The sequence below is a fragment of the Siniperca chuatsi genome, linkage group LG2 (assembly GCF_020085105.1).
Source record: "Siniperca chuatsi isolate FFG_IHB_CAS linkage group LG2, ASM2008510v1, whole genome shotgun sequence".
NCBI lineage: Eukaryota > Metazoa > Chordata > Actinopteri > Centrarchiformes > Sinipercidae > Siniperca > Siniperca chuatsi.
In genome coordinates, this window is record NC_058043.1 from 14,857,118 (window position 1) to 14,876,766 (window position 19,649).

Sequence of the window (19,649 nt, forward strand, 5' to 3'; positions counted from 1 at the left end):
CTGCCATAACTTTCGCCTCCCATCATGGCCAGAATCTTGTTGGACTCACTTTGTGGAGATCAGTGTATTTTGGGTCATGTTCAGTTTAGTTGAAATTTGGCAACTGTGTGGACAACTATGGCTTGCATCTGCTCTCTCTCCATTGGAAATATTTGGCATTGGTCTGGACAATGTCGAATTTGCCCTTTTGGTGTGAAAGTCCTGTTATGCTAAATTCCAGCCCTTACCTTCTGGTGAAACACTTAGGGTTCCTCAGTGGAGGCTAAATTGCTATAAACATGAATTTATTCCCATGACGGTCAAGGTACTTAACATAAAGATAACGTGATGTTGATCGCAGTGGTTGTGCAAGATGTCTTCAGTGCCACTTGGGTGTTGGGGATGAGTGGATTGGATGAGATTGCTTTGTTTACTGTGTGTGTGTTTTGCATAAGCTAATGTACTTATTTATTATTTTGTAGTTTACTTTTGCTAGCCTATATATTTGTTTCCATGGCTTTTTATAATTGGGGATAATCTACAGTGAAATAAAAGCCGAGACAAGTTTCTGGTGAAAATCAAGTATACTGTGTCTGAATCAGACATTCATGTATTCATTAACCCTGCTGGCATAAAAATACAAGCTGGGGAGTTTTAATACTAAATATGATCATTTCATTAATTTTACGTATTTAATGTAAAAGGGGTTTACTTGATAAATCAATAATTTCACTGGAAAAATGTGTGTCACAAAGAGTTGTAAATTTGTTTATTATAAATGCATTTTTTCACAAGTCCCAGAATCATTGTGTTCCTGCCAGTCTGAGGATCATTATAGCAAGAGTACAAATTTTGACTAATAGCTCTAAACTTTGTTGTTGGTTCCAAAATAGTGGAAAAGCACTTTATGCTTGATGCCAGGAGCACAGCATGCTTTTGTGTTCTCTCTGCTTTTTTCTGCAATTAGCAAGACAGTAGTGGCAACTTTAGAAGGCAAGCACTATTTATAACAAGAGCAAAATATGTCACACCACAAAAGCATCTTTTAAAATCAATAAAACATGTTGCCATCTGATTTGACTGTTATTTTTGCGGAGGCACAGATATAGTTGCTAGGTTCGAGTTAAGATTTGCTGTATTGAGTTGTTATACATTGCAGATGATATTCAATTCTGTTTGAAGACAGTATGTTAGCTGGTGGAGCTGACAGTGCGGGTTCCTGCATGGGTGATTCCCACTTCTCCATCAGTAGCTGGCTTGTCTAGGCCCAGTGAACATGGTAGTCTTAGTTCTATTATTCACACCTTTACCCAGCTTTTCTCTTGGTCAGCACTACTGACCACTACTGACTACCATAGCTATTATACTGTAGCAGCCCCAACAGAAAATCGGTGCACTCTGTGTGTTAGGCCCACCACTGCGTTATTGTATTATTCAGCTTGATGAGTAATGATGGTTTCCCCTGGAGAAGGGGCTCTGCTCTCCCACTGGAGCCCTTCAATCTTTCATTATGGTGACGTTATTCCTCTTTGCTCACAAACCTTTCTTTACCTCACAAACAAACTATTAATTCACCTTTTGTTTGTAAAGACTAGAGCCAAATATGGGCTAGTTTCTAAAAACGCACAGCTAAGTCTTCTCAACCATTTGCAACCAAGACTCCCCCTCTAGCTGTCTTTTAGAGCAAGGCAGATGATGCCCAGCCCGTCCTCTGACCTGGTCCTGCTGTCCAGAGAGATGGGGGTCCCTCTTGGATCCTGCAGAGGCAGCTGGGATGGGCGTGACAGGACTGGCATGTGTGAAAAGAGCGTTAATCAATTCCCAGGCCCATAAGGGGATAGAGGTCAGCAAAGCATTGCACATTTTCCAAATGTCCCCGCATACTCAGACAATATTAAATAGCCGAGCCAGGCCTGCTGCTGCCATCGTCACAGCTTTTATCAAAAGGCATTGGCACAAGGAGCTGGAGGAATTTTTTTAGTTGTGTCAGTGCTGGATTTCTTCCAGGCAGATTTTTCTGCTTAATCTTCACTTTAAATCTGTCCTCATCTAGCTTTCCTGGTCTAGCAAAGCCTTTGGGTTATGGGCAGGGCAGATGATGCCCTGCAATGACTAGCTCTGACCTACAGTATCAACCAGATGAGCCATAAGTCTGTCTGTGTGTGTGTGTGTGTGTGTGTGTGTGTGTGTGTGTGTGTGTGTGTGTGTGTGTGTTTGTGCGCGCACAAGCTTGTATGTGAGTGTGTGTGAGTAAGAGAGGGATTTTGTGTGTATCTTTGTATATTGTGTTCTTGTGCACATGCATATACTGGCAAATTTGTATCCATTGGGCAGATGTTGCAGCATTTATGAGAGATGTATAGAAATAACTTCATCTTCTTCTTTAGAGTTTTCCTTTCATTTATATTAATGTTAGTCTAACTTTCCTGTGACAAAAAATAGTGCAGTCTTCTTTGCTTATTCATTTGGAAATGTGCTATTTACAAGTGCTATATTATAAAAATGTCTTGTATTCACTTTAACAGCTTTTCTGTCTGGTGTCCCTGTTGGACAAAACCAAACCTAGTTGCCTATATAAAGAGAAAAAAATCCTACCTGAAGTAATGAATTTGTTGTCCACCACTGTGGCAGAGGACAGGCAGAATTTGACTAATCCTACTGAACCTTGAGCTCACTAAGGCTGTGCTGGAATAACTAGTGACGACTGACAGTAGCTAATCCTCCAGGGTTACAGAAACATTTATTATGTAGGCCATAATGGATTCAACATTTTTCACCAGTTGAGTCACAATGATAATGGTTACAAATGCTTGATGGACTGTCCTACATCTGTCCTATGTCTACATCTATAAGGTAGCCAGCATGAAGGATGATGTGTTTTTTTATAGTTGTACACAGACTGCTTATCATTAAGCTCTAGTCCCTTACTATTCCAGTTTGGCAGGCCAGCCCCTCTGTGATTATTCATCAGCCAGTGTAGATCATCATACCAGTCATATGGGATGATGCATAACAACATCACCCCCTAGTGACTCCAAGGTTAAGCATCATCCCATAACCTTGTTTTCTGGATGGTATTGTTGTGAATAATCAACTGAGATAGTTTCTGCTCTCTTGAGCCCTTCAGCTGTTTTGGTTTCAGCACAACAACATAGCTGAGTTTAATCACAGGATTGAGCACTGCAATGCTGATATCATTTGAGCAGGTGTGGCATGTGATACGGAATTAGTGATTCAAATGATACTCATTCAAAAGTGCATCTACTTATACTGAATAATGATCAAAAATGATATGCCTCCCTAGCAGCGCTCATAAATTTTTCCTTTCAGTTGACATGTCTGAGTGTACTTTTGTACTATATAATCGTGCCATTTTCTCTGGACACAACGGAATTAGCAATTTAAAGGTGGGGTATGCGATTCTAATCCAATACACATCTCTTTGTAAAATTCTGTGAATATCTCATTACGGTATGCTGGCTGTCGCTGTCCGTTCAGTGTGTACACTGAAAAGAAAATCCGGTGTTTGTACGTAGCCCTGGCTCTGTAAATGCTAAACAAAGTAGCTCGGACCGAGCCACACAACACTATTCCAGCCATTCCAGCCATTATTTGTGGGTCAGGTAACATTAAATGACTTGCCCACGGACATTCAGCTTACTTTCTACTTTGCCGTTGTTGTGATATTAGCTATAGTGGCAGTAAAGTTGTGAGTATCGCTGTCTGGAGCTGGTTTGACAGCTCTGGGAAACCGTCTCGTCCTCTCTGACTGTTAGTTTCACAGTAGCAACTGTAGAGACAGTTTGCTAACCCACAATCTAGTTAACATTAGTTATATTATTTGCTGTGCCATTCTATATTTTTCATGGTATTGGATTTCTCCAGAATCGCATACTTCCATATGTGATATGGAAGGCCTCTATCATCATATGTGTAATAATAATATAATCAGTATATATTGTGATATTTTCTGCCAGAAACTGTTTTGGGGCTGTATGAAAATAATTGTGGGAGAGAGAGGGTCTGAAAAGGAGGAGGGCATTGTCATTTTTTTTTGGCTGAAGGTTGATTAGTTTAGAGTTTTTCAGAGAGCACAGGAGCATCTTTTTTTCTCATCTTAGATTTTTGTTTTAATTCAGCTTTCCTTTGTAGTATAGTTATGGTAATAGGCCTAATTACATAAGTACATAGAAGTTGCATAAATACATAACAACAAAAAGACAACTTGTTCATAAAGGTGCACTTTGCCATATGCAGTTCTGTCTCTGTATCAGGGTTTTATTAATGTGTGCATTGGTGACGCACATTAGAAGTTTCATTAAGATATTAAGGGGAGGGTGTTCCAGTTTTTTAAAGTCAAGAGGAGGGTTAAAAGACAACATTAATAACTCTGGGGAGGGCCTTGCTTTTTTATAAAGTGAAACATGGATTGTACCTCATTTGTACATCGCTTTGGACAAAAGCATCTGTCAAATGGATAAGGTTCCACCCCCCTCACCTCATAATTTTTTTTACAGTCCCTTATAGATAAAATAACTAGATGGGAATATTTGTTTTATTCTAATGTAGTGGCTTAGTGGTAGAGCGGGTCGTCCACCAATCGGAAGGTCGGCAGTTCAATCCCGGCTTCGACATGTGGGCTGGGGGATTTGCTCCCGAGGGCTGTATCTTCGGTGTGTGAATGATTAGTTTGTTTCTTTGGACTGATGAGCATCAGTGTGTGATATGTGGTGTGTGAAGCGCTTTGAGTGGTCGGAAGACTAGAAAGTCGCTATACAAGTACAGTCCATTTAGTGAATTAAATAACTGACAAATCGGTCAACTTTATCATATTGATGCAAAAATCCATAAATGCCACTCACTGATCTGCATCGTTAGCCACAATGGCCTAATGCATCCTGAGATATTAAAAGGATAGCAACCACTTATAAATGTTAAGGAAAAATTTATATCATCACAAAATATATTTTCCTAACGCCCACCCGTAAGTCCCGTAAAGAAAATTCTGCAGTTAGAATTCAACAACACTGAACAGGACTTATTGAAGTTTGTGAATGCCCCTCAGCATACTCTGCCTCGCTATATGTTGCTTTTTAAAATCCTTCCTTCATTTTGTCCTTTCATACAGAAATCATTACAGCGAGAGAGATGCAACAAAACTGTAGACTGCTGAGCTGAACAGCACCAGCCGTAACACCAATAACCCTGGACACTCATCTTCCTCAAGCAATTTCTCCTCATTGATGTAATGGATGTGTCCCTGAAGGGGCTTTTTTGTGCATGTTTCTGCAGGGCAGGCTGCTGTTGTGCTCTTAAAGGCAGCACACAGCCTCCAGCCTCCAGAGGCTATGGATCACAGTAGCCTTGAAGCAGCCTTTCAGGCCTAATGTTCTGTGAGCACCGGGAGTATTGATTCACTGTGTCACGTATGATTATAAACACAGATTAATAGACAGTAAGTTTTCAGCTCCAGGCAAAGCAAAATGTTAGATGAATGACATTTTGCTGCAGTGTTCTGGCTCCATGTTTGGGTTGTATAATAGAAATTTGACAGCTCGACCTTCGATATATAGCATATAGTTGCACTTTCAATCTGTCCCTGAGGAGAAATCTATCTGTTGCTTTTCTTATGGTGTAAAGGGTGTGTTGAATACTAAGTCAACTTTCCCCCAAAGTATTTCACTGCTGTTAATAAAATAATTATTTGACACGTTTACAGCCTGTTTATGGAGACTTCAATTTGTCATTTTCCAGTTTTACACAATATTTTCATTGCAACGTTCTGCTTTCATATCTAGCTCCATCATAAAGGAGATTTATATCCAATTCATAATTCATTGTTGCCATCTGTATCAAAGGCTAATAATGATACCTACCAGTGGAGATACATAGTGCTGTTAGAGTGCCTTGTCAGCATTCTGTATGCAGGGATTTGTATGAGCCCCATGTGTCTGTGCCTGATAATACCCAAAGTGACCTTTGAGCATTGGGGTCAGGGATGAGCAGTCTCCCTTGTGAAATATTCGAACACTAAATATCTCAAGCAAACTGTTGTCTTCTGTAACCAGACGAAGTTTTCTGGCTCAGTCTTGTGCCAAAGGGTAGAAACCCAAAAGGCATCACATCATTTAGCTTTGTTAATTTATTCACTGTCTGCACTGCTGTGAAATTCCATTTAGATAGTGTTTCAAATTCTTTTCACATTATGTTGTGTCAATTTAAATGCATGAGAGGAAATAATAGAAATTTGAACACTATAGTTATTGTCTTCCCAATAGGGAATAATTACTGTGCACCACAGAAAATGGTTAAATTCTTCAGGGCTTTACATTTTAGGATTATGACATTTTTCCCATAAAACATCTCAACTCCTCTTTTTTTGTCCCAGTGTTACTTAAGCTTTTCACCACCGCTTTTGTTCTAATACTTTTTTTTAAAATCATCTCTCTCTGCTGAGTACATAAAATAAGCAATTAGCATCTAATCTGCACCACAACCCCCAAGCTCTCCTCTTCAAACAAAGACCAAAAACCTTTCAGCGTTTGAGAATCTGTGGAAACAATGAACACCACAGTGACCTTTTTGTTCTGTAAGGACTACTCTGATAGCCAATCACCTCTCAAAGCTAGCCTGCTCTTTTACACGCAATTCATGGCCTGATAATCACAGCATGTTTTCAGCCATTGTAAATTATTGTTAGTGGTCTCCTATACAGGTTTGTCTCTGTCTCTCAGAATGATACACAACACATACAGCCCTGTTACTGCGCTCAGCAGGATTGCGTTTCAGGGCGCTGTGACTCCACAGTAGCATGATGATGTTATTTTCCGGTGCGATGACTGATACAGGAATGAATGTATCTGCTGCCTGCATGACAGACTGAATGTCAGTGTAATTAAAGGTTGGCTGAGGGTGGGCAGTGATGAGCTGTCTGCGCACCAATGATAGTTGCCTCCTATTTCTGCTTGAATAACCTCTCTCACTCCCACTGAGTGTTTGTCTCCTCTTTCCATCATGTCCCATACATGTTGTCTGCCACCCTGCTGAGTGTTACTTAGGGAGGGAAGTTATATCAGATGTTTGAATAGCCGCTCTGACTTCCTACCACACCTGGGGGTGTTTCTGCAGTCACACACTCAGTCACTATTCTCGTCAATAACTAGTTGGTGTTTTCCCTTGTGTTGCTGTCAGGGCTGTGTTTTTCCCCTGTCATTTGCTCAGAAGTTTCTTTAATTTTTAAAAGATTTATAACAACACTAATCCAACTGAAATAAAATGCTTGTTTATGCTACAGTAATATAGATATGTTCTGTAAATGATATATCTGGTTTTTGCTTATAAGATAACAAAAACCAAAAGGGAGAAATTTGCATTTAAAAATTTTCATCTTACTAAGGTCCTCCAAGTTTGTTAACTGTGCATCTCCATATCCCATCTTACAATATAAGTCTATCTCAGGATGAACTACCAGTGGAATAAATGTGCTCCAAAATCACATAGATCACTCTGTCAAATGAGGTAGCTTATTCTGTCGGGTTGAGAAAAAAATAATCAAATTGGACTACCAGTTGCATATGACTTTATAGCCCATACAGTCGGGTAGGAAATACAGATCAAGATGGACAACCAGTAGTAACCTACACCCACCCAGGTGTTTTCTCTTATTTTTGCCTTATTAAATGGCGGTCACACCACAAAGTGACATTTGTAGGTGGGGGTGGAAGCTTGGTGACGTGGTGACTACTTGCAGGGCTAGTGGTGAATGCTATAGCTGGCGAGATAACTGTTAACTCGCTAAGCGCCCCGTCCGGGCTTGTGCTAGTCAGTCACAGTGGCTCCCGGAGCCTCAGTCTATTTTCTTTCTCTACTGTTACTCTACTGGCAATTTGTTTACCATTGCACATCATTTTGTTCAATAAAACGTTATTGAAAAGAAAAAATAAAGCTCTAGGAGCTAAAGAGCAGATAGAAATTTAGCCATTTTAAATCCTGGGGTGACCAGGCATTTAGGACTATCACTGTAGATTGTGCTTGATTGACATCTGTCTGAACCTTAGGGTGTGAGAAGTTTTTCACCTTTAGCATTTGGTTTGTGAAGTTTGGTGACCTCATGTAATTTCATTATAGCTCCACCCAACCTTACCTTAAGCAGAGGTTTAATTAGCCAGAAGAAGTGAAAACACCTGTGTGGGTGTGCAGGGTATTTAAAAAGACCTTTTTCCCAGAAGACATTTTGACTTGTCATAGAAAGAAAAGCACAGGTGGAATTAATAACATTAATGAAGGCTCGGTTCCATTAAGTGTCCCAGTAAGCTTTTCCAGTAAACTAGCATGCACAATACCAGGACTTTCCCCAAGTGTAATGCAGTCATCATAAATGTTATTAGTAACACCTTTCCTGCTATGACATGTCAATGTCTTTGAAAAAGGTCTATTAAAGTCGGTCTTTATTTTATCCATCAGACAAGTAAATATAAATATAGAACTACAATGTGGCCTACCTTATTTTTAAGGTAGTCCATTTTGAAAGATATGGCACATGACAATTTAAAGCACATTTATTTCATCCTTAGAGAGCAGCTCACAATATCAGACCACCGGCTCAACTGTCAGTCAAACACACCAAACAGCTCGTCCCTTCAGAGGCTTCTGGGCTAAAGGGACATTTCAGGATATATCAGCATTTTTGTCGTCATTTCAGCTAACTTTAATAGTATTTACCATTTGATATGAACATACCAGAGGTTCAACCAGGCAGAAATGAGGTGGCAGATATACTGCCCACTCCTCAGGATATACCTCTCTAGTGCACATTCACATACTTTACGGCGCTGACACAGCCACAGTGACAGGGTGTTTTCCCCTTGAAATACAATGGACCATGGCTAATCAAAAACCCCTTGGGAATGGGAGGTCATTTAAACCAGTGAAAAGTTAGTTGAAGGATGAAGTATGTTGAAGTGCCAAGGTGAAGGTACACATATCCAAATACATTGTTACATTTTACATTCATTTGACAGGCTGCTCATTTACGAGTGATGACATTTTTAAACAATGACTCCCCAAACCAGGCCGTATGTTACAACCATAAATTTATGTATTGACATTTTTAAGTGTACAAAGCCCCAACACCTTCAACTAAGTGCTGGAATAGATTGTCTGTGAATTGGCCACACAGCCAGCACTTTCATCCTCTCTCTCTCTCTCTCTCTCTCTCTCTCTCTCTCTCTCTCTCTCTCTCTCTCTCTCTCTCTCTCATATTATTGTTGGTGCTAAGTAAAGCAGCCTTAGAGCGGCCGAGCATGAGCCTGCCCGCTGTCCAATCTCCATATTAAAGACCGAGGAAAAGGTCAGCTTAACAACACCTAAACAGTTATCGACAGGTCAGGAGGACAGAGGAGGGGAGAAGGGAGGGGAAAGTCAAGATAAATACCATACGGTCATGAAATTGAAACTGTCAAAATATGCAGATTAGGAGGGAAGCTGAGATCATTGTTGAGGAAGAGTGGTTGTGCAGATGGTACTGCTCAGAAAGCACCTGAGGGTGGATGCCAACTGCCATACTCATGGACAAGGTTCATGGTCAAACAAGAAAACCCATTTAATTTAAACACTCCATTTGCACGTACGCAGGAGTTGCTGTCGCGCCTTTATCTGGCATGAATTCCAACATTTATAGCCTCCGAAGAATGTATAAGATCAACAGAATCACTTTCAGTTTGAAGATTTCAGCTCAACAGTGGGATCTGAAGCCCTCCACAAGAGGAAATGATTTCTGTTATAATGCTATGGCTACAGTGAGGATATTGCTGTCTCCAATAATAATAATAATCATCATCACCTTTTTTTTAATAACATTTCATGCTTTACACATGGAGGTGAAACATTTAGAAAAGGAGGTGGAGGAAAAGCAGCGGACAGAGGGACCTTGATGATTTTAAAAGAGATACATGCTACCTCACTCCATTTTCTTCTCGAACTCTGCAAAGAAATTACTGAGTGAGAGGGGAGAAAATGTTGAGTAGATGAGCCTCAGTCACTGGAGCTCAAAGACATCCTTGATAATTGTCATTAGCTGAATGTATAGAGCACAAAAATGGGTCAGTGGAGTATAGTGGAATCACTTAAATGAATGGATTTTATTTGAGGAGAGTTGAAGAAAAGGGAAAAAGTGTGAAAGATTAAAAAGCAACTGATCTAAAATAAGGCGACAAGGAGTAAAAAGTTATCCAAACATTGTGAAATAATGGAACAAGCATGCATCATTATTAATACAGTGTCAGTGTGCGTTATTATTGCTTTGAAATGCCGATCACAACTGCAGCGATTTGTAGGAGAGATTCATATTTGCAACGTGTCTGAAAGTTCAGGAGTGTAAGCCGAATTGACATCATGTCAGAATGAATCACCTGATTTAACAGGCCTGCTATATCTACGTGGCTGTTGTACACACACAGTGTTAGTATGACCCCAGCATATTAGAACAACCTGGCTGTGTGAATATGAATAAGAAGTTTTGATGAGACAATAAACATTTGATTCATCTGATGTTGCGAAATGACATTTATTGTTAATTTCTTTTCCCTGCAGATCCATCAGTGCATCACAGACAGAAGACAGTGGTGACAGACATGTGCTACCCAACAGAGATATCCAGCCTGATGGACTTTGGCACTCCAGACTGCTCGCTAGGCAAAGGTACGGCATTGCCCGAAAATACAAGGTGTTGCCTTGGTGACAGCAGGAAGTGTGCACAATGATTTATCCTGGCAGTTAAAAGACACAGAGCTGTCAGCTTGACTGGGAGGTTAACACTGGAGCAAAGGCCTGCGCAGGCTAAGAGTGTGAGAACAATCAGATAACAGCTCTTGGTACCTGTCCATGAGGGCCTTACAGTTCACTGCAGGCTTTGATTTATTGCAGCTAAATAACATGTTTTGTCGCCCAATACGGAGCGCAGAGGCACTGGCATAAAACTGTGAGACTTGATTGACTTCTTGCCAGAGAAAATCATTTTACTTTGCAAATTGCTTTAATCTGAATGGAGCTTTATTGAAGTTTATTGCACTAGAGTTTAATTGTGATGTGCAATTATTGAATTGCAGCAAGGCCACTTATTTTCTCCAATCACTGTCATCAAGATAATAGTCTCTCTCAATCTCTCGTGTGTGGTAATCAAACTGACCAGCCTGTAATAATACGCACTACAAAAGGTATTGATTATAAAGTCTATTGATCGCATGTACATTGTTGCTTAATCTATAAGCCCTGTGTCCATTTCTTTTTCTCATCATAATGACTGCTATTGTTCTCTATTGTTCTCACACTGATACCAAACCAGAGAGTCTGTGTTGTAATTGTAATTCCAATCTTTTCATCCAATCTAACCCCTTGAAGCTGGCAGTGTGTGCTCAGCGGCTATTAGACAAGCCTTGTGTCATTTCCATCAACAATGGGCAGCGACAGTGGTGACCTCAGTCACTCATTCTCCTTCTTCTCTGCCCATCACTGCTTTCAGTCTCCCTCCTCTTCTCTCTCAAGGCTAGCTAATATTTTAATGCTGCTCCGTCCCGGCTCTCTATCAACACTCCCCAGCACTGATAATGCAGACTGACAGGTCAACCATGTGCGGCTGAGAGAAGGGAGAGCAATACAGTGGAGGAGAGCGGAGGGTAGAAAAAGAAGGCTTTTAGGATTTCTTCTGGCTTTAATGTGAGCAAAGCAAATGAATGACATAGTTATACAGGGAGTTAAGCTGAAGAATAAGGACACTGAGGAGTGGAACATTTCAGACTGAAGAACTGTCAGGATAAAAGCAATGCCGTGAATAAGATTCAGTGTAGCTGAGGGGCGTGCTACAGCATGACCTTGGAATTATGAAGTGCTACATATGGTCAGTTTTCCTATTCATATGAAATGCTGTAGCTCTTCAGACAAGTAAAAAGCAGCTAGATTCAGACAGGTTCAGGTTCAAATTTGAAAGTGGGTATATTTAGCATATGTAAAAGTTATAATAATTTGGCTCTCTGAGATATTATAGCTGTAATACTACAGTGATGGCCAGTGCAGAAAAACATGCACTTACAATATATGCATTACACCTTCTAATGAGGTGTTCATTTTATCTGCTATAGTGGAGTTTCAATCTTTTCTTTCAGTCAGAGAGAAATGAGCCCGGCAGTAATCCTTGAGGTGTCAGCGTGTGATTGACAGATCCATTGCCTCATGTGACAAGTATCTGGTTAAAGCACATCTAATCTTTAGATGGAGCTAAAACACTGAGCGTCAACCTCTGACAGGCAGGACAATTGGCATGCTTGCTCTGAACTGCTGCCATGTCTTTAAATGCAAAAGGGTTTAACTTTCTCTTGCACACAAACTCACACACACATTTTGCTTACACTTGTGCTTTAGTATGCTAGTTATGTTACTCAAGTGCTCATAAACCAAAAAATTCCATTTTAAGTTTATATGCAGCCTTGCTCTGCAGGCTGAATTAATTCAGTTGCAGCCCTATCTGTTTTCCTCATACCACCTGTGCCTGCCTTAGAGGTTTAGAGCCCTGTCAGGCAAACTGGACCAGCCTTAACCTTATTTACTCTGTTACTCTGTCCGCACTCCGCACACATCCAAGTTCCCATCTAACATGACACAGACTGTCCTTGCTCAGCATTTGGCAGAAAAGAAGTCCATGCAAAAATCCCTGGAGGGTTAAAGATAACATGGGAGAGCTCTTATTAACAATCCAATCTCCAAGTGTGGAGAGCTAAGGCAGTTTGGTTAGAAGCATGAACTTCATATCACTTCACCGCAGTCATGGTCCATTTTTTCAGGTGTTTATATTGAAGTTTACACTTGCAGCATTTTTATTCAGAGTTTACATTCCTACCTCCTCTGGCTGAACCATACATTCACATTCAGGAAGTGAGTAATGTAAACTCATGTAGGCTACAAAGGCACTGTGGGGTCAGAGGGAGTGTATAGCATCGATACAGAGGGGTGTATTGTTCTCTGTTCAGTCGGTGAGTGTAATTGTACACTTTGTCCTCTGATAGCTCCCGGCCATCAGGTGGAGTGAGAGCTCCACTGACTAACCTGGTTCATTACCTGAGGCCTGAGGTGCAGTTTGTATTCCCCTCCCCCTCCTCCTCACCCAAACAAAAGATGAAAAGCAGGAGTGGGCGTGGGGTGAAAGTTGTCCTAGCTGCCACAGGGCGTGTCACTAAACAGGTACACAGAAAGTGGGAGAGAAAGAGAGGCACATACAGAGGAAAGAAAGAAAGAAAGAAAAGGAGCAGGAAATGTAGCTGAGTGGCTCTCAAGGGATGACTTCCTAGTAACCTGTTTGGGGTGGAGCCTCAGCGAGCAATGCTGGGAGCGGCCGGGCTGTGGTGGGGCATTGTGTGTGTTGGTCTGAATGGTGTGTGCACTGGTCTGTACGCATACGTATGTGTGTTTTCATTTTTTTCTCCCACCTGCTATGAGAGCTCACACCACAGTTGACAGTGGAGCCGAGTGGAGCCTGTGCCGAGAAGGACATGAGGTCCGAGAAGGAGGAGGGGAAGGCTGGTGAGTGACAGATAGAAAAGGAGATAGAGGGGGAAGAAATTGTGCTTTTGTGTGTTGGAGGAATAGTGTAGGCCATAAAAGCGTCTTGAGTCGTAGGTGTGTGAGCGGGTTCATATTCACGTGTGCGTATGTGTGTCATTGCCTGCACTGATTTTATGAGAGGAATTTGAGCGTCACAACCAAAATGCTTCTTTACTGAGAGTCCCCATGTTTGTCATTGAAATAATTTGTGATAGATATGCAGTTGTGGAAATTTAATTTATTCAAGGACTGTACTTAAGAATAATTTTAACACCACTTTACACCTCTGCCATACTACGTTTCAGAGGGAAATCTTGTACTTTTTACTACAAAACATACGATAAGTTTATGAAATATACATTGTTATAGATTCAACTACTCAACAGTATGTGAAGTAGGGCTGCAACTAACAATTACATTTATTATCGATTGATCTACCTGTTATTTTTTCAATTAATCAAATATTTGTTCAAGCTATAAAAAGTCAGCTAATAGTGAAAAATGCCCAGAGCCCATGCTGATATCTTTAAACTGTTTTGTTTTCTTAGACAAACATCCCAAAATCCAGAGATATTCAATTTACTCTCTAAGAAACAAAGAAAACCAGAAATTATTCACATTTGAGAAGCTTTGCCATTTTTCTTAAGAAGTCACAAAAACATTTTCCAGCTATTTTATCAAAATAGCTGGCAATTAGGTTTCTGACGATCAACTAAGTGATTAATCGATTCAGCTCCAATGTGAAGTAATCATAATTAAACCAGCTGCAATATTAAAATGCTGCTAACAGTACATGTCAATGCATCAATAATAATAATAATAATAATAATAATATGTTATGATATATACAGCATATAATAGTATAACACCCTGAAAATGGTCCATTCTACATAATGAGTATTTTGATGCTTAAAGCTTATGTTGCTGAAAATACTATTACAGTACTGTGCTTTAGTATAATCACAAATACATGACTTTTACTTTTAATGCAGTATTTTTATATGGTGTTATTATTACATTTTACCATGATATATATGTTTACAACAATATACTGTGTTCTTAGTGAGGGTTATTTTACATGTTTTATTTTTGCACATCACAGCCCTTTACAGTAAGTGCTGGTTTATTTCAATCTATTCCATATCCCAGTCTTATTTATTGTTTTACTTAAGATAAGAACTAAATACTGACCTAGATGTTCATATGGATAACATGGTAATCTGTTAATCTTCTAAAAACATTGTACATGAAAGGAGTGGTATTTCGGCAGATACAGTTCAGTATTACAGACATTAGTAGCTCAGTAGACATACTAAAGCTTGCATAATCTGAGAGAAAATAGCACTGAGGGACAGTAAGATCTGCATTGGCTCTTGTGTTTGGATTAATGTGGGAACCAGACATGTTATCCAGTATGTGAAGATGCATTATGGTTGATTGAAGATGTTAACCGAAGCTGTAACTATTTGAATTCTATTGAATCCCATTGGAGGGGGATAAGTTATCTTAATTTTTTGCTTGGATGTCATGAACAGGTTTTTTTATGTGTGTATGTATGTGCGTGTGTGTGTGTGTGTGTGTGTGTGTGTCTGTGTGTGTATCTACACATTCATATGCACCCATGTGTGTCGCAATGGTTCATGAATGGAGGCAAGTTTGATCCCACTGTGTTTTGCGTGACTCCTACTGTTGATGCACCCTGAGGTCAACACTCAAAATTGCAGAAGATGATGATTTTGACAGATTGCACTGCAACAGACAGATGGTGCCATCACTATAAGCTTCACACTCACAGTTTTGTTGTCGAGTCCTTCACCAAGACCATAAGAGACAACATGTGGCACATCTCCATCATGTTTTTTTTTTGTTTGTTTTTTAACTAATTTCTCTTCAGTCTCTGTGTGAGCTGTAGCTCCTCTGAGCTAATCAAGGACTATTATTACTTTCATCATCTCCACAAGTGTAAGAGTGAATATTATCAGAACAGGTATTTATTGCCACATTTCACATGATTTAAACTCTTCAGTAAGGCTTTTAAAGTTTCCTACACAAGCTTCAGTAGCAACTGCAGTTGCAGAACAGGCTTCTCGTGCAGCGTGTTGGATTATTCTGCCATGCCCCGGGACATGAGGGAGGTCGTGTATCAAATCATGTAGATTTCCAGTTCTCCACAGACCAGAGCCTGCTGTTTTTGACAGATGTTTAGTCCCCACTACAGATACAAAACAGGGACAATAGGCCCTGTGGCATTTTGTTCCTCAGTGGCTTGTACAAGTTGGTTGACATCATAGTCCACACCCCTTTGCTGATAACTCTGGTCAGCCAGTGTAGATACTAAGGCCCAATTCCAGTTTTCACCCTTTTGGACTTAAAGACTTGACACATGCTCCCACTAAGTCCACAAGGGCTCAGGACTGTTCCACTGTGAAATCAGCAAGAGTTTGAGGCCTCTCTGGTTGACTTTTTGAGCCATTTATTCACACTTTACATGGTGGCATGATGGTGACTTCCAAGTATGTTGATTTTGTCAAACAGGACTATTGTGCTTATTAACAAAAAACACTCCAATTCATTAAAGGAATAATTTGACATTCTGGAAAATATGCTTGTGCGTTTTCTTGCTGAGAGTTAAATGAGAAAATCAATACCACTCTCATGTCTGTATGGTAAATATGAAGCTACAGCCAGCAGCCAGTTAGATTAGCTAAGCATAAAGACTAGAATCAAGGGTAATCAGCTAGCCTGGCTCTGTCCACAGGTAAAAAACATCTGCCTACCAACACCTCTAAAGCTCACAAATGAACACTTTATATCTCATTTGTTTAATTAAAGTGTTAATCTGACATTTCAGGAAGTTACTGCTGTTCTTGACCATGAAATAGTCATAACCCCTGTAAAAACTTTGTTTCTACACTTCGGTTTTTGTACGGACTAAAAAGACATAATGTGTTTATCAGTGAGCTTTAGAGGTGCTGGTAGGTGGATTTTATTTCCTTTGGACAGAGCCAGGCTAGTTGTTTCCCCTATTTCCAGTCTTTGTGCTAAGCTAAGCTAACCTGGCTCCAGCTACATAAAGTGGTGTGCAAAAGTGTTTGCTTCCTTCCTGATTTCTTATTTTTATTGCATGTTTGTCACACTTAAATGTTTCAGATCATCAAACAAATTTAAATATTAGTCAAAGATAACACAAGTAAATACAAAGTGCAGTTTTTAAATGAAGGTTGTTATTATTAAGGGAAAACAAAATTCACACCTACATGGCCCTGTGTGAAATAGTGATTGCCCCCTAAACCTAATAACTGGTTGGGCCACCCTTAGCAGCAACGATTGCAATCAAGCGTTTGCGATAACTTGCAATGAGTCTTTTACAGCGCTGTGGAGGAATTTTGGCCCACTCATCTTTGCAGAATTGTTGTATTTCAGCCACATTGGAGGGTTTTCGGGCATGAACTGCCTTTTTAAGGTCATGCCACAGCAATACAATAGGATTCAGGTCAGGACTTTGACTAGGCCACTCCAAAGTCTTCCATTGTTCTTCTTCTTCGTCTGTCAGCCTCACTAGAATGCTGTATCAAATTCACATCTGAATCCATATAAGCTTTGGCTATTATGCAACAGATGTTGAATAAATATTCGCAAACAGTTTGCTCAACTGATCTCCACTAGGCCACTTAAAAGTCTTCATTTTGTTCTTCTTCAGCCATTCAGAGACCCCACAACAACATCCAAAGAACTGTTGGCCTCACTTGCCTCAGTTAAGGTCAGTGTTTATGACTCCTCCATAAGAAAGAGACTGGGCAAAAATGGCCTGCATAGCAGAGTTCCAAGACGAAAACCACTGCTGAGCAAAAAGAACATAATGGCTCATCTCATTTTTGCCAGAAAACATCTTGATGCTCCCCAAGACTTTTGGGAAAACACTCTGTGGACTGACGAGGCAAAAGTTGAACTTTTTGGAAGGTGTGTGTCCCATTACATCTGGCGTAAAAGTAACACCGCATTTCAGAAAAAGAACATCATACCAGCAGTAAAATATGGCGGTGGTAGTGTGACGGTCTGGGGCTGTTTTGCTGCTTCAGGACCTGGAAGACTTGCTGTGATAAATGGAACCATGAATTCTGCTGTCTACCAAAAACTCCTGAAGGAGAATGTCCGGCCATCTGTTCGTGACCTCCAGCTAAAGCGAACTTGGGTTCTGCAGCAGGACAATGATCCAAAACACACCAGCAAGTCCACCTCTGAATGGCTGAAGAAGAACAAAATGAAGACTTTGGAGTGGCCTAGTCAAAGTCCTGACCTGAATCCTATTGAGATGCTGTGGCATGACCTTAAAAAGGCAGTTCATGCTCGAAAACCCTCCAATGTGGCTGAATTACAACAATTCTGCAAAGATGAGTGGGCCAAAATTCCTCCACAGCGCTGTAAAAGACTCATTGCAAGTTATCGCAAACGCTTGATTGCAGTCGTTGCTGCTAAGGGTGGCCCAACCAGTTATTAGGTTTAGGGGGCAATCACTCCTAAACCATTTAGTTTTCCCTTAATAATAACAACCTTCATTTAAAAACTGCATTTACTGCGTTTACTTGTGTTATCTTTGATTAATATTTACATTTGTTTGATGATCTGAAACATTTAAGTGTGACAAACATGCATAAAAATAAGAAATCAGGAAGGGGACAAACACTTTTGCACACCACTGTATTTACCATGCAGAAATGAGAGTGTATCAATCTTCTCACCTAACTTTTGGCAAGAAAGTGTATTTCACAAAATGTGAATAAATAAATCAATCAATCAAATATACATCAATCAATATAAATAAATCAAAAGACTCTCTGTTTTCTGTTCAGAGCCGCCATGTCAACCAGGTTAATTTGCTTAATCACTGGCTAATTCATTACATGTAAACCAAACCCATGTGCAGTGAATGATACCGGTGTCAAGTGAAAATTCAGCTCTTGACAGCAGTATTAGAAATCTAAATAGTACTGTCTAAGTTCTTGGTGCTCTTCCAGTGGCACATCCTTGGCAGTGTGCCGAATCTTCACATAATAAACATGTGAATCAATTACAGCTATCTGCACTTGGCATCCTTGCACTGACCTCAGTTGTAATGTAAACCCACAAGCAATTAATTAATGGAAGCTGCTCCCAATAGATACTGTATACTTGCACAGATATACTGTATACAGATACAACCAAAATGTACATACAAACAAACAATATGCAGGACACATACGCTTCTACCTTATTAGCATTTTTTGTATTTTTTTGAGGAAAAACCATAAAATAATCAACATTTATTAGAATTTTATAAATGTACTGAACCAGAGAGTGTTGTTTTGTCCGCAGACCATGATGAAATTACCATTAAGTGGTGAATACTCTGGTCAGGTAGGTTTGAGAGCCAGCAACATGCATTATTTATGTCCATATGTATTATAGAGAGGCAGTGCAATACCCTGAGTAGGAAACGGACCTGACCCTTACATGCAGGGCATTTTCGGGATGCAGAAAATACGGTGCTTGGAGTCTAAGCGTGTCGAAGCATAAGGAATTAGGTGTTTGCTCTATGTTCTTTTTGATCTCCTGGTACATGAGATGGAGGCTTGTCACTGCTTTTACCACTATTTGTAGCTTAAGCATGTCAAATCTGAAACTATACAGCCCACACAGGTCTATACAACCTCTGTTCCATTACCACACAAGTTCCTCCTGTGACTATAGTACGATTTAACAATAAAGATTCTAAATATAGTCCTGCCGATGATTTTAAAAAGCCCCTAATCACTGCAGCCTACCTCTGCCATCCACCCACCCGACCTCCCTGGGATTTGAGTCTCAGCAGGAAGCCGCTGACAGAACGAATGTGTTTATTTGTGAAGCCTCTCGGTCTCAGTCTTCTCTCTTTCACTCCTTTCTGTCTTTCTGTCAGATTTCGGTTTAGGGCTGATTTGATGCTATTCTTTCATAAATCCTTAAAGAGTATTTGGGCTGTCCTTTTGTCTCGGGGTTGTAAACAGAGTGCTTCAAGATCACAGGATGTTTCCTGTAGGGGCAACTCCAAATAGACATTTTTC

At 40.2% G+C, this 19,649-nt stretch overlaps 1 protein-coding gene across 12 annotated transcripts in view; it reads left to right on the forward strand.

The window, feature by feature from the left end:
* Positions 1-19,649, forward strand: part of kaznb (kazrin, periplakin interacting protein b) — a 108,188-nt gene that overhangs the window by 68,530 nt on the left and 20,009 nt on the right. For 10 of the 12 annotated variants that reach the window (XR_006379555.1, XR_006379556.1, XR_006379560.1 and 7 more), the window contains one exon: positions 10,570-10,677. Coding sequence is in view for 9 of the 12 variants with exons in the window: in XM_044211224.1 (XP_044067159.1) it covers positions 10,570-10,677 (108 nt within the window). In the remaining 3 variants the exon portion in view is untranslated. Of the gene's footprint in view, positions 1-10,569; positions 10,678-12,963; positions 13,549-19,649 lie in introns of those variants that run through there. The other 2 variants (XM_044211252.1, XM_044211290.1) reach the window with 2 other exon arrangements.